At 43.8% G+C, this 14,956-nt stretch overlaps 1 protein-coding gene across 9 annotated transcripts in view; it reads right to left on the reverse strand.

Annotated features, from left to right (window-relative positions):
- The window catches only part of RELB (RELB proto-oncogene, NF-kB subunit), a 46,226-nt gene that overhangs the window by 16,849 nt on the left and 14,421 nt on the right, over window positions 1–14,956 (reverse strand). For 4 of the 9 annotated variants that reach the window (XM_029571109.1, XM_029571113.1, XM_029571112.1 and 1 more), the window contains 5 exons: window positions 12,106–12,159; window positions 11,386–11,394; window positions 10,404–10,906; window positions 3,236–3,393; window positions 1,039–1,130 (listed from right to left, as the gene is read on the reverse strand). In XM_029571109.1, coding sequence (XP_029426969.1) covers window positions 1,039–1,130; window positions 3,236–3,393; window positions 10,404–10,906; window positions 11,386–11,394; window positions 12,106–12,159 — 816 coding nt within the window. Of the gene's footprint in view, window positions 1–1,038; window positions 1,131–3,235; window positions 3,394–10,403; window positions 10,907–11,132; window positions 11,395–12,105; window positions 12,160–14,956 lie in introns of all 9 variants that reach the window. The other 5 variants (XM_029571110.1, XM_029571115.1, XM_029571114.1 and 2 more) reach the window with 3 other exon arrangements.

Consider the following 14,956-nt stretch of genomic DNA (forward strand, 5'->3'; position numbering starts at 1 on the left):
CCATCAGCTTCTTGAAAAGTGACTACACCCATATCCTCAGGGCTCCATATCAAATATGCTCTGATCAATGGGCCGAGTAAGAATTTTGCCATCCCTAGACACTATTGATGCTATTGCCTCATTGTGCCCCTCCCCCCTTCACAAACAAAAGACAACAAGCATAAGGCACCATCCTCTCTACTCTAGGTTCACCTCCTTCCCTTATGTCCCTGAATGACAGGAGGAAAGGGGCAGGATTATGGAGCAGAGTGACTTTTCTCGGCTCCCTGCTGTGCGCTCCTGCCTCCCCTCCCTCCTTCTAATTCCTGCACGGGGCAGGAAGGCAGGAGCTGGGATAGAGTGCAGCAGGTTTTCTTTGCTCTGTCTCTTCCAGCCTCTGCACTGGATAGGAAGGAGTTGAAGCAGGAACCGGAAGGCCTTTCTCTGCTGAGGGATAGCACATTTTCGGCTGCTCTGCTATCCCCCCACATTTTTTGACACTCTAGGCACAGGCCTAGTATACCTACTGGCAAATCCAGGCCTGACTCTAAGGTCAGGTCGCACCCCCGTCAATGACCCAGACAGGATGCGATCTAAACAAACAAACCCCACCCCCTTACCCTGGCAGGCTGGTGGCAACCACAAACCTTCACTGCCTCCTGGATCTGGCAATTTATTTTCACCAGCAAGCCAGTCAGTCCATAATAAGCTAAAATCCACAACCATTTCTTTCAGAAGACCTTTTTTTTTACCAGGCCAGGATGGGAAGGAAACCCATAGATCAAGCAGTCAGAACCTCTTGCTGCTCCTGCCTTAAACACCATTCTGTACTCGATCTTTAAGGGTATAAGAGAAGTGTCTCATCCACTTAGTGGGACTTGTGTCATTACAAGCAGAATATAAGCATTTTAAAATAAATAGCTAAAAACGTGTGCCTCATCTGAGAGAACATAGCGGCACAGCAATGTGCATCCAAATGTCAGAATAGCACTAATGCTCACTGTGCCTTTAATTCCAGGCAGATGGGAAAGTAATGGGAGTTTCCTCTTTCATACTCACCACTAAATGGATCAATCCCCAGCTTCAACTTCTTCTCCACTGCCTCCTCAATCTCTTTTTTCCGCACACACTGGATTCCCAGGTTATGAAAGCTATCAGGAAGGGGTTTAGGGGAGAGAAAAACAAAAATCAGAAGGGAAAGGTATCAGTCCCTTACAAGATGAGGCCTTCACTGGCGTCTATTTTCAAATTTTAATTTTTTCAGAATGTCTGCATTTCACTAGGCCCTATAACATTATGGCCTATAGTTCTTGTAGGATACACCCAACAATGTTGAGGCCTCCCCATGGAAGAGAAAGCATTTTTATTTCAAAATTAAATTATTAAGCCACCAGCAGTTTGTGGTGAAGAGGACAGTAGCTAAAAACCAGTATTTGGTCCCCAAATAAACTGGCTCTGAAGGATAAGGTTGGTGCAGGCCACAGGTAAGGATGTTCCATGGTTCAGTTGAGGGCATGTAATTAACACAGACCTGCAAGCTGTGAGGATATGTACTGAGTGACACCGAGGTGTATGGTATGAATGTGTGTGATGGGTGCCACTGGACTGCAAGGAGTGTGGCCTGCAATACTCAGAGGAGAACTGCAGGGAAATATAACTGGCGGAGGGGATCCCCTTTGAAGATAAGGATGCCAGGTGAAGACTCTCTCCAAGAATATGCCACACCCATGATAAAAGTCACTCTCTCATATCTCCTGGTGGCTCACAAGCACCAGTATCTTTAAGGGGGCCTATCCACCGAGGCCTGAATTGATACCCAATAGTTCAATCCACTCCTTGTAGTACTGCAGTATGAGGCAAGCAATCGGTGACACTGGAGTGTAGGGTGCGAGGGGGCATGATTAGTGGCCATGGAGTTTAGTGTGTGAAGACGTAGAATTGGTAACTCTGGAGAGTATGTAATTGGCAAGTATGGAATGGGTGAAGAAGGTGGCTAAATAAACCAGTTCCAAATGGAGAGCGACTCTCCTATGTACTCGCTGTACTGTAGCCACGCTCTCTTTTTGCACCCGACACGGCTAGCGTTTCAGGCTCAGAACTGAACTCTCTCCTCCAGCACTAACTGTGTCTCTCCAGCCTCTGAAGCAGGAGGTGCTTCCGCCGAAACGCTGGCAGTGTCGGGCGCAAAAAGAGAGCGTGGCTACAGTACAGCGAGTACATAGGAGAGTCGCTCTCCATTTGGAACTGGTTTATTTAGCCACCTTCTTCTTAAGCTCACAGAGACTGAGTAAAATCATTTGAGACATTGGATATTACAGTTTAACTAAAAGGAACTGAAGTAATCACTTGCTGGATTAAATAAAAAGACAAAAAGAATAAAATGGTGTAGTGTTAATTTAGCGAAAGTGTAACACTGCTACCGGACATATACACACACACACACCAGTGAGTTAATATAGTTCCTCTTAATATAGTGACTACGCAAGTATGGAATGGTATCTGTGGTGAAGGCTTGTGATGGGTGACACTGGAGTGCAGGGGTATGAGGATCAGCGATAGGTGAAACTCGGGGGCAGACTGATGGCGAGGTTCTTGTTCAAGGATGAGGGATCAGGGGAGGAGATATCATCCCACATCAAGGATGTGCAATACCCACAATGAAAGGGTGTTCTCCTCATCATCTGGTGGCTAGCAAGTGCCAGTGCCTTTAATGGGACCTGTCCACAGAGGCCTGACTAGTTCATCAAGATATGCTGGAATGCCCAATAGCCCAATTTGCTCCAGTAATACTGCAGTGTAGGATGGAAAGGCATGCGATTGGCAAAACTGCAGTGTAGAGCGTGAGGACACGCAACTGGCGACATTGGAATGTAGGGCATAAGGGTGTGGGATTAGTAACAATGGCATTTAGTATGTGAAAGTGTACAATGGAATACAGTGGCAATACTGTGGCCTGTATGAGGCTTGGAGGATGGGCGATTGGTGGGAATGGAATGTGGTATGTCAGAGCAGGGACTGTTGGGTAGGGTGTGAGGATGTGCGATAGGTGACTGGAGTGTGGAGTGCAAGGATATGTGATTGTTGATACCAAAAGTGTAGGGTATTAGGGCATATGTCAACTCAGTAGGACAGCTGGCACCCATTTATAGACCAGTTGTGGGTCACAGACTGATATTTTCCAAGCACCAGTAATATGTTGACGTTTTTCAATTGTATGACTTTTGTATTCAACTAGAGACCATCGCATAGGCCTCACCTGTGTGTTCTTTTCAACCTGGGCTTCATTGTGACCTCACAGATTCCATCATTGCAGTCTTTACCCACAAGGCCGTGTGGGTGCACCCGATAGGGACTGTCCTTCCACACTAGGCAGGCCAGGACCTTCACCTCCTTCAAGTTATCACAGTTCAACAACTGACAGATACACAAAAGAGTCAAAATGTCATGGAAAATAAAGAGGAAGAGACCCCTCCCCCCCCCCCAAACCCTGCTCCATTCCCCCTCTCCTGCCAGCTCCAGAAGTCTAAGGCCAGGCCTGCTCCTTTGTGACCAGTGCTGAAAGGCTTCGCTGCATTCTTTTCCTAATGCTCTCTCTGCTACCAGCAATGGCTGCTTCCCTCTCTTTTCATCTCCCCACCTCTGCCACCATCAGCTCCCGTTTAGCTTTACAAATGGCAAGGAAAACCAAGCTGGTTAGAAGGGCCAGCAGCGATTCCTTGTCTTTCTGCTACATCAGTCCAGAACGATTGGGTTTGTCCCTGTTCCAGCTGAAGGCGGCAGAGCATTAGGTTTTGTTTTTTAAATGATATCACAACTACTACTAATGTTAAGTGCGGAACAGGACAAGCTAGCATTCTCTGCCTCCAGCAGATGGAAGAACTTTTGATGGTGCAGCGGCCTTTTCTTATTTTCTTAAGAGAGGCCCATGATTTAAATATAAAGAGAACGGGAAAAGGAGATAGAGAAGCTAAAGCTCCCTTGGGCCACGCTCCTACCTGTTGATAGTGCAGAGAGCCTTAATTTATTAAGCCTCCTTCCTCATAGCAAAGATTTTGGTTGAGCCAATTTGTGTAATGAAATTTGCCTGACATAATAAAGAGGATTCCCTGAGCAATTTCCTAACTCTACTTATGAGCTGTTGCCTGTTTTTAAGCTAAAGAAAATCTTAAAAACAAAAAACAAAGCACAAAAAACAAAGCAAACACAAAAAACAAATTTTAAAGGAAAAAAAAGCCTAAAGGAGTTCATAAAATCCCTTCTCTTTTCACAGAAGATTTTTTTTTATCTTAAACTGGTGGCTACATGGAAGCTTTGATTTTAAAGCATGCATCCTCAATTAGAGCAGCTCATGTCTGAAAAGAGCTGCTGTTAAGCTGCTTGCAATAGTATTTAAAGAAAACTCCCGATAGCTGAAAATCAGAAACTGTCAAAATACACAACAATCCAGCTATGTGTAGAACTCAATGGAAACCACTTACAATGCAACCGTCATACGTAGCCGCAGTAGGATAATGGCTTATATTGTCAAGCCCTTGTGACTCTGGGCTTGAATAATCATAGGTTGCTGTAAGTGTTTAAGATGCAAACATTGTGTGAACACTACTAATGTTTGCTATCAACGCTTTCCACCAGTTTGGAAAATGATATCTTACGTCCTGAAGTGCTCGCTCCAACACAGCAGTGTTTCGGAGTGTAGACTCCTTCCTCAGGGAACTTCAGGGAGGTAGTTTACTGGTACAATTCTGTGTGGAAATACAATATATCAGAGTTCTGAAAAAATGCCAAAAGGCTATTAATATAACAAATGGCTGGGATTTGGAAGCAACCCACTAACTTACTGTGAGATGAAAATTATGGTCAGTCGTGGTGCCCTTCACTCGGTATTCATTTTACAATTTTTGCTTTTTCAAAATGGCCACCGCATGACGTCATTGCCCATATAAGGACTTTAGCTGGGCTAGTATTCCCCATACACGTCACTTAACAAATATGGGCATCGCCAAATTTGGATTCTCGTACGTCACTTCCTGCCTGCACTCATTTCAGTCGACAGGTCCCCTTTAAAACCGGCGTTTTTGCCCGCGGTTCGCTGTCATCTCAGCGGTAAGAATCTCGGCAAGGCTGCTCACTTCTGGGGCACGTAAGTTTTTTCTTTGGAATCGCATTGACAACATTCAGTAACCTTAAAATCTATTAAAGATGTGTATTTTAAACGCATAAGTCTATTTAGACGGGAGGTTTCCCTGCACTCCAATTGCGCTGTTTTTTATGTTTTTCTAGCGATTCCAGCCAGTGTTTTTCACCGCTATTTCGACTGACCATAATTTTCATCTCACAGTAAGTTAGTGGGTTGCTTCCAAATCCCAGCCATTTGTTATATTAATAGCCTTTTGGCATTTTTTCAGAACTCTGATATATTGTATTTCCACACAGAATTGTACCAGTAAACTACCTCCCTGAAGTTCCCTGAGAAAGGAGTCTACACTCTGAAACACTGCTGTGTTGGAGCAAGCACTTCAGGACGTAAGTTTACTGTACACCCCTGTTATATGTAAACCGGCATGATGTGTTTGCAACATGAATGCCGGTATATAAAAATTTTAAATAAATAAATAATAAAAATATCATTTTCCAAACTGGTGGAAAGCGTTGATAGCAAACATTAGTAGTGTTCACACAATGTTTGCATCTTAAACACTTACAGCAACCTATGATTATTCAAGCCCAGAGTCACAAGGGCTTGACAATATAAGCCATTATCCTACTGCGGCTACGTATGACGGTTGCATTGTAAGTGGTTTCCATTGAGTTCTACACATAGCTGGATTGTTGTGTATGTTAAGCTGCTTGCAGCAGCAAATGCATTTCCTCAGACACCAGCTCATGCTGCTCTGTCCCCGCGGTGACAAAAGTACATGTGAACTTGAAAAAGCTGGGCTGACTGCAAAATTAATTTCAAGAGAGACTGTTTCACGCTCCAAAACTCAAAATGCACAAATTTCAAGTTACCTAGACAATGAGGAGATGTTGAATTTGACAGCTGAAACGGGCACAGTAGCCATGGTGAAAATTAATTGAACCTTTCGTACTGCAGCAGTCACATTTGATGGAAAAAAAAAAAAAAAAGATCCTCTAACTGTATTTCCTGATCTGGGCACTCAGAGGGGAGGTTTCTAGGACTCAAATTTACCTTCCTCACATAGCTATTCTCCCAAGTTCTTTCACTTCTCCATCAAGCATTTTGTGCTTTGCAAAAGCAAAGTGATGCAGAAGGAGCCTTTATGATAAATACAAAAATGCAGTCTGATCCTTTCAGCTAAGCAAAGAAAGAAGTGAAAGATCAGACTGCAGTTTGAAAGTTCAATAATTTCTACTGATCCAGCCAACGAGGACTTTGCAGAATTCTTAAGGGGACGTAACTATGAGTCCCTGGAAAAAGGGGAAGATGACTCTATAAAATTAATCTGTTCCATATGGATGAAATTACTGTGCTAATTTCACAACTGAATACTGCACCAAGTCTTTCTGAAAATAAGATTGATTATTGGATCCCAGTCTGGGGTCTAATCCTATTTATTTATGTAAAATTATTTACATACCGTTTTTACTAAGTAATACGTAAGCCTTCAACTTCCTTTCCCCTCCATTCATAAACTGAGAATATGGTATTATCTGAATGGGAATCTCCAGAATTCAGCACATGAACATTTTCTCAAGCTTGTACCCTCTTCCACTGGATGTTCAAGAGTGCTTATTTCAAATGCCAAGAGTAGATGCATTGGTCTCTGCAGTACCAGAAAAAGGGCTATTCCAACTGAAGGCGATGCATCTCTCAAGGACCCACGGGATCAAGCATGTTTTTTGATCAAATACCATCTCTCTACAGGAGGCGGTTTGCTTAAGTTGTGTATCTAAAGCTCTGTTACACTGGATCTTTATTTAACCATCCCAATCTATAGAATTTTTGGAAGATCACTTCAAAACCAAGGAGGGATGTATATATCTAACTGATGTATAGAAAAGATTATTGTACAAGTGAAGAAATGTATCAGGTTAGAAGCCCCAAGAGCATTGGATTACCTTCAATTATTGGGTTGAATGGCAGCAGCCATAAATGTAGTGCCTTGGGCAAGAGTGCATACGAGACCTCTCTCCTATCACACTGGAGACCCAGGCAACAAAATTAAGAATATTGTTTCCTCCTCCCACTATTGGAAGAGTCTCCTTTGGTAGTCAAAGAAAACAAACCTAGAAAAAGGAGTATTACTAGATTCATCTTCATGGATAACAGTTACAACAAATGGAAGCTGAATGGGTTGGGGCCCAGGACAATGAACTCAGACTGAAGCCTCATGGTTGATCAGCGGATTAGAGACCAGAGTGATTTATTTTGCATTACCTCGCTTCTCCATTTTATGTTACAACATGGCTCTTGAGAGGACAAAATTAGATATTCTCCCTCAGCAAGTTCTGCTTTACTAAAAGGTGAGAAAACATTCAGCCGCCTTAACATACATTCGTCTGTGGCACTGTTTTGAAGTGTTTTATAAAGACACAGCAATCCTACCTTGGCGTTCATAGATATCAGATATATTAGCCTTTTTACAAAAGGGGGTTAGACAAAGGTTTAGCACATAACTCTGTAAAAGTCCAATTAGCAGCCAAATTCTGTTACAGGGGAAGAGTCAAAGGGCTATGGGTGGCATCTCATCCTGATGTTACACAACATTTAAAAGGAGTTCAGAAAATACATCCTCCCTTCAAAGCAGTCACACCTCATGGAATCTAACTTGAGTACTATCACCTCCATTTCAGCCCTTAATACATGCCACTATCAAAGATCTGCGCAAACTGAGAGCAACATTATTCCAGTTTTCACACGCGCCATAAATATTATATTAATGTAAGATACGGGCGTCAGCAAGTCAAAACACGAAAGGCATCAAAAGGTCACCAGTGGCCTTCTCAATCATGCACCCAACAGTATATTTTTCAGTCTTTTTTCATTGCAGATGTAACCCCTGGCTGCACACCGATGGGGCCGTTAGGGGCTGGATCACTCAGGCTAGCTCTTTCATACAAGTCTCTTTCCCCCAGGCTCTGGATCCTTTGTTGGTAGGGAGAAAAGAAACCTCCTTTCGGGGGCCCAGAGTGACAGGGGTGCCATTAACTTTCTTTTCCCTGGCAGAGCTAACGTTTTCTGTTCTACTGTGAGTGCCAATTAAAAACCTCAGAGGCTTTGGTTTAATGTCCAAAAATAACGTCTTGGCTGATGGCTAATCAGGTACAATAACGGCACAATTAACACAGACCTCAGCACCCCAGCAAATCTCAGGTTACAGTCTGATTTCCTCAATCTGTGCATGGGTCTCTGCTACCAGCCCTGGGGAGACACTCGCCTTCCAGGGCTTGGATTTAGTGAGGCTCCCAGCTGGGCAGGAAAACTCTTCCAACACTGATAAAAGGGTAAAACAGAGTCTAAAATCCTCTCCCCCCAGGGGCTGAAGACTCAGCGTGGGTGTCCTTTAGGTCTCAATTTGTTCTTACTCACAGTTCTCCTGAAAATCTGGATCTTCCTTTTTCCATTAGCCAAATCCCAGGATGGAAAGGGATCTAACTGGAACATGCAACTCTTGATGTTCCTTGAAAGGGCAGAAAGAGGGGGTAGAAAAAAAAAAGTCTTCCTCCCAGGTCTGCTTCCCAAACCTGAGGCAAACCCCAGAAGGTCCTGATATCGGGTCACCACCTATCCCCTGTCCTCACTGAGGTGGCAGAGGGGCAGATCTTACCTAGCCTGGATCTCCCAAAAAAAGAGGGCTCCCCATGCCCTCCCCTCAGGCAGCGCCCAGGGGTCTCATCAGGCTCCTTACAAATAAGTCTGTGCCAAAAACCCAGAAAAGCACCCGGGATGCAGTCCCTACCCATCAGGGAGTGGATGGGCAGAGCAGATCCCCTCCTGTCTCACAGACCCCCAGGCAGAGTTTGCCTGAGTCCTACAGAGAAGGCCTCAGAAATCCAGCTCAGGAAAAGCTCCAACACCTCCTATAACTTCCGGAATCAACTACACTTCCCCCAGAGCTCCCAGGAGAGAGCTGCTTATGGGGTGGCCATTCTAGCACCCTCAATGGGATGGACTGCAAATGAATGGACCCTCTCCCTAATTACTAACCTCACTGTCCCTAGTAAAGGAGTAAACCAGAGCACAAATAAAATACATCGCCCTCTTGTGATGTTCACAGTCATCTAAGCCAAACGCTGTAACTACAGAATCAACCCGTCGTCATCAGCCGATGTTTCATAAGCACAAACTGCTCCAGGGGCCACAAGTAGTAAAGGTTACTTAGCTTAAATGGTGTTTGATGCCAATGCTGGCATCTCACCCATTAAAAGACTGTTTTTAGTGTCCATCGTTTTTGCTAGACAAATATCTGAAAGTTCAGGCCTTATGTCGAGACCCGTTTTAAAAATTCAACACAGATTCAGTTAACTATTTCCTTCTTTTTTGACAAAAGTAATTTCAGCCATTCATCTAAATCAATCCATTATATTACCAGCATTTTCAAAGAAAGAATGTCCAGAGAAAGATAAATCGTTACAATTTCTAGCTGGTCACTAAATTTTAATAAAATATTTAGAAGTTACAAATGAATTTCATAAGACAGATAAGTTGTTTGTGTTATTTGGGGGACAACGCAAAGAGGAAGAAGCATCGAAAGCTACAATAACAAAGGTGGCTTAAAGAGAGAAATTCTTCAGCATATACGATGAAAGGCAAACAAGCTCCAAAAATAATCAGAGCCCACTCAGTAACGGCACAATCATCTTCCTAGGCAAAATTAATGCTGTAAACTCATTACATACATTTACAAAAAACACTATAGGTTTGATGTTCTGACAAGGAGATGATGTGTACAGAGTGAGCGTCCTAAAAATGGGTTTAACATCCTCCCATCCAGAATAGTTCCCAATTGCTCTGGACTGCTGTAGCAGAAAGACAAGGAAGAAAAAATTAAATCTCACCTAATACTTTTTCTCACTTTCCTTGATTTTTGCTACTCCAGTCCAGAAACCCCACACCGGAATCAAATAAAAAAAAAAAAAAAGTTTTATTAAAAGAGTTTGTTCAATGGACATGTTCAAAGAGAAAACGTCTTTACCAAATTGTTAAAGTTAGGCTTTTTAACCTATCCAAAGTTTTTTTTTAAATAATCTTTGTTTTAGGAAACCTGGTTTAATCTGTTCAGCATGTAACATTAGTAGTGATGTCATTAAAAAAAAAAAAAAAAAAACGCTAGTGCTCTGCCTCCATCAGCTGGAATAGGGACAAATCCAAATGTGCTTGTCTAGTGTAGCAGAAACAAAAGCAAATCATCAAGTAAGATTTCATGTTTTCCTAAGTGAATGCCTGTGAATATGTGCCTTACCTCAATAGCAGGCATTATCTTGCTCTGGTCTGTGCTGTTCTCCCCGAGGATGCTTCCGGCTGACCTTCCCTCACACTCGTACCGGAATCGCATTCCCCGCTGCTTGGGCTGCTCTGTTATCTTCAGCTCTGGTTTGGGCAGCAGCAGAGCCTCAAGTTCATCACTTCCAGGTGGGGCGTTACCAGACAGGGGTGGGTACGAGCAGCAGCCCAGTGGCTGATATGCTGGGAAGGCCGGCTTCTTGCACCATGCATCCGGCGTCAGATCGTCCTTGGGTGGTGCCACGTGGACTCCCAAGGTCACACTCTGCATCCTCTCTGAAGGGCCAGGCTCAGCCTGGCTGCAGGAAGGCAGCTCTTTGGGTTTTAGGTCGTTGAATAGGACCCTGTGTGGGGTGGGAGGCTCGGGATTTGTACTCCTGGGAACTAACTTGGGGGTCCCAGCAAGCATCTGGCTCAGTGGGTCTTCCGTTTCTTTCTCCTTAATATACTCATCTATTAATTCTGTAACATGAGGAAAGAAGGGACAACCATATTATAAGGCACACCCATCCAGCACCACCCAGTCTTCAGCTTCCTCAATACGAGTTCTTCTATCGAACCCCCTCCCCCCACCATATTAAACTTTCACTCTTTAGTATATTTCTACCCTCACTCCCTCCCCTCCCACTCCCACTTTCCTGGGTATAAGGCTCTTTGCTCTCCCTCTCCCTATTCTAAATGCCCTTACTGAGTCAGGATCTCTCTCCTAATCGGCTGGAATATTAGCTGCTGCTGATAGCCTGCTCGCACGCCCAACATCCAGGATGGCAAGGAAGAATTATGGCAGTTCCTCGTTGCGTTCCTTCCTCATCGCAGCTGAATCTTCACGACAGTCAGCAGAGCGTGAAACGTGTGGCAAGGCTGAGCAGCTGGCGACTTAGCCAGCAGGAGAGCTGGCAACGAAGACCCCCCAGAGAAACCATCTCAGAGAGTGTACTCACCTAAGTCTTCTCCAGAGGGGGCGAGAAGGGGTGCAAGGGGGGAGTGGACGAGATGAAAGAAGTGAAGATAAAGGGAGGGGAGAAAAAAAAACAGAGAAGAGAGAGAAAATGAGTCTGTCTTCCTAGAGATTATAGTTGCAGCTACAGTAGATGCACAGCTTCATGCGGACAGTACGTGCTCCGAGCTTTCCATGGCCGGCATGAACTTTGGGGCATTCATCTGAACTATGATATGCCAGCAATATCAGGACTAAAATGGGAGATAAAGGCGGTCTTTTGTCAATATTTGATGCATGTATTTTGTAATCCGCGTTTGAACACCGAGAGAACACGCAGAATATACATTTTTGATAAATAAAAATATTTCATATGAATTCCCTTAGCTTGGTGTCACCACATGATACATGAGCTTCAAAATCCCTAAAAGGTAGTGAGCATGTGGGGGGATCAAAGAGGGGAGACATTAGGCTCCTTGCAGATTGAAGATTACACAAATGGACTCAAACAGAAGTTGGTGAGCCCTCCTGGAGCCAGGTCTAAGGGTGCTAGAGAGAGGCCGAGTCGGGCCTGATTTTATCCCCATTGGTGCATGGATTTGTAGTCTCGTTTCTCTTAGGAAAATCAGAACCGCATGCAGTACAGCAAAACCAGCATGTCCTGGAAAGAGAGTCAGTTGATGACCCTCCTTCAAACCCCGGCTTGCAAGCCTGGAGCACTTACCATAGAGGCGCATCGGATCCCTCATCTCATGAGCCATGGCGGGGACATCAGCAACTGTGAAAGAGAAAGAGACACAAATCCAATGGTTTTCCAAAGGTCACACCGAGACGCTCCATTCATGCTTCACCACTCAGGAGCAGCCCACAGATTTAGCATCCATCTCCACTGCAAGCAGGATTACAGGTTGCTTCCCCTCAGGATGAGTCCACCATTCCCCCTAGGATTCAGGGCAACTCTTACCAGGCTGATCTAGTCCTGGTTTTGCCCATTGCAAAGACAGGAAACTACAAGCCCACAGATGCACCGGGCTAAACCCAGACCTCAGCCCTGCATCATGGGTGGCTTTAGGGGGCATTCTTCCCCCAGTTTCCCTCCTATGGCCCCTCCTTCCCCCTTCTCTCTAGCTTCTCGCCCACATGATGAGTTTCCTTGCAGTCGGGTCCCTGATTTGGCAACAGCATTGCCAAGGCCTTTCAGGAGCAGCAGAACGTGGGTACAGATAAGGACCTGCAGCAAAGAAACGATTATGGGGGGTATTAAAGTAGAAAGGAGACGCTTAAAAAGAGAAGTCCTCCAGTTTGTTAGATGCTTCCTTCTCCCATGACTGCAGCTGGCAAAAGGAAGAGAAGGAAGTCAGTGGATGAAAGAGCTCTCCCTTTGCCAAGGTGAACTTAACCTCGCTCCCTAAGCCTCAGGAACAGTAGAGTTCCCAACCAGACAAGTAGAGACAAAGCAAGTCAACGCTGCTTATTTGACATATAGTAAATGCAAAGTGATTTAAAAAGTAAGCGCTGCTGGTTCTTTCTGTGTGTGGCCGCCAGAACCTGATGTACTTTTGCGTTGAAAGACTTCCGCTGTGGGAGGGAGGGAAGGCAGCAGAAACATGGCAGAGAGGAGGAAGCATGTTTGAGGAAGAAAAGCATGTGCAAAAGGAAAGGAAGGAAAAAGATAGGGCAGGACAAAAGGAGAGGAGAAAAAAAAAGAAGACAGAACAGAAATAGAAAATAAAACAGCATAGAGAAAAAAAAAGGCAGAAGTGGAACAGAGGATGAAATAAAGATGAGTAAAAAACAAAAAAATACATCATTTATAGTGGGTAAAACTGAATTAACTGGAAACAATCTAAGGGAGTTCGTTCTAACAGATACATAGGTTTGTATTTTTTTTTTTTTAAATTTCCTAGGAATTTATCAGTGTTTATTATGACAAGAACAAAAACAGGAGAAAATCAGTGGAAAAATGTGGTTCGTTATTTTTCTGAGTAAATATCAGAGTTTGTTTTGGTGGACAGAAACCAGGACAATAAAATAAGTAGATTCTCCACTTACCAGCACCCCTATCTCTACCCCCTTTCCCTGCCTAGCATGTCCCTTTCTCTCCCCACTCCCTCAACAAGAATCCCTCTCTTTCCTCCATCCCCCATTGCAGTATCGTTCCTCCTTACCAGTGGTAGCACCAGGTTTCTCCTCTCTCATTCGGCAGCAGCTCACTGAGGCTCCTACACTCTGCAGCACTGCACTTCTTTCTTGCAGGGCCAGGGAGCCTGATAGGAAGAACTTCTGGTGGACCTACTCTGCTTCAAATGCTGCATTAGGGGCACCAAGCAGCAGGCACTTTGACTGGCTGGGGAGAGGGGGAGGGGGGACTTAAAACCCCAAAATCTGCAGCACTGGAGGGCTAGCATTTTCACTGGTGGGGGGCAGGACTTGAAATGCTGTGGGTGCTTGGGCCTGCATGGGCTTCCAGCATTACTGGAGGCCTTGAGACTCAGCTCGGGAACTGCTCTTTAATCAGTCTAAAATTAAAGGTGAAAATTGGTTTAGACACATTGTTGCTTTTGGAAAATTCCAGGAATTTATGGGTAAAAAATGTTTAAACTGAAAAGGAAGGACCCTACAGATACACAACTAACTTGAGACCTCTGTGACAGCAAACACTTTATTGCTATAGGACATAGTCAAGGCAACTAGAATACAGAGGTTTAAAAGAGTTTGGACAAGTTCCTGGAGGAAAAGTTCATTATTAGCCGGTTAGACTAAAGAAAGCTACTGCTATCCCTAGGAGAAACAAGAAAGATCTACTTTATGGGATCACCGGATACTTGCTGTTGACTGGTCACTGTCAGGATGCTGGGCTCGATAGACCATGGTGTAACTCAGCATGGCATTTAATGTTATCATCTCATTGCAATGATCTTGCTTTTTTTTTTTTTTTTTTTAAATCAAGATCACTGACCTGTGTGCTTCTTTTACAAAGAAAGAGAAGACACAAATAACCCAATCAAACCAAAAAATAATATAAACAAAAGAAAGGAGTTACAATAAATTGCTTCCTGGTATCATATTGCATGCACTACAGGCAATATGTACGGCTAAAGCACAAGAGATCTAATCATGTACCCATCCAGTTTTATGTATATTTTCTTTGCACTTAAAAAAAATATTTTTTCTTAATGTCCATCAGCAATAATAAGGACAAAAGCAATAAAAATGTACTCTTCCATTTTAAGTAAAATGAAGCCACTTAATTTAAAGACTTCATATACAGTGGTCCCTTGACTTACAAACTCAATTGGTTCCAGAGGGCTGGTTGTAACCCAAGTTGGTTGTAAGTCAAGACTATTTTTTCCATAGGAAATAATGGGAAACCCAATAATGCGTTCCAAACCTCCCAAAAGCACCCCTTACCTAACCATTTCTAAAATAAAAAATGGTTGTATAAGGTCATTAATTACCAGAAACACCAATAATTTCCTAGTGTACTCACCAAAAAGTTATAAAATGTGCCTAGCCTACCAGAAACAACAATTTCACCTCCTCCACCAGTTCCTTTACGATATCTGCATATGGAG

This window comes from Rhinatrema bivittatum, chromosome 11 (assembly GCF_901001135.1).
Source record: "Rhinatrema bivittatum chromosome 11, aRhiBiv1.1, whole genome shotgun sequence".
In the NCBI taxonomy this organism is placed as follows: Eukaryota; Metazoa; Chordata; class Amphibia; order Gymnophiona; family Rhinatrematidae; genus Rhinatrema; species Rhinatrema bivittatum.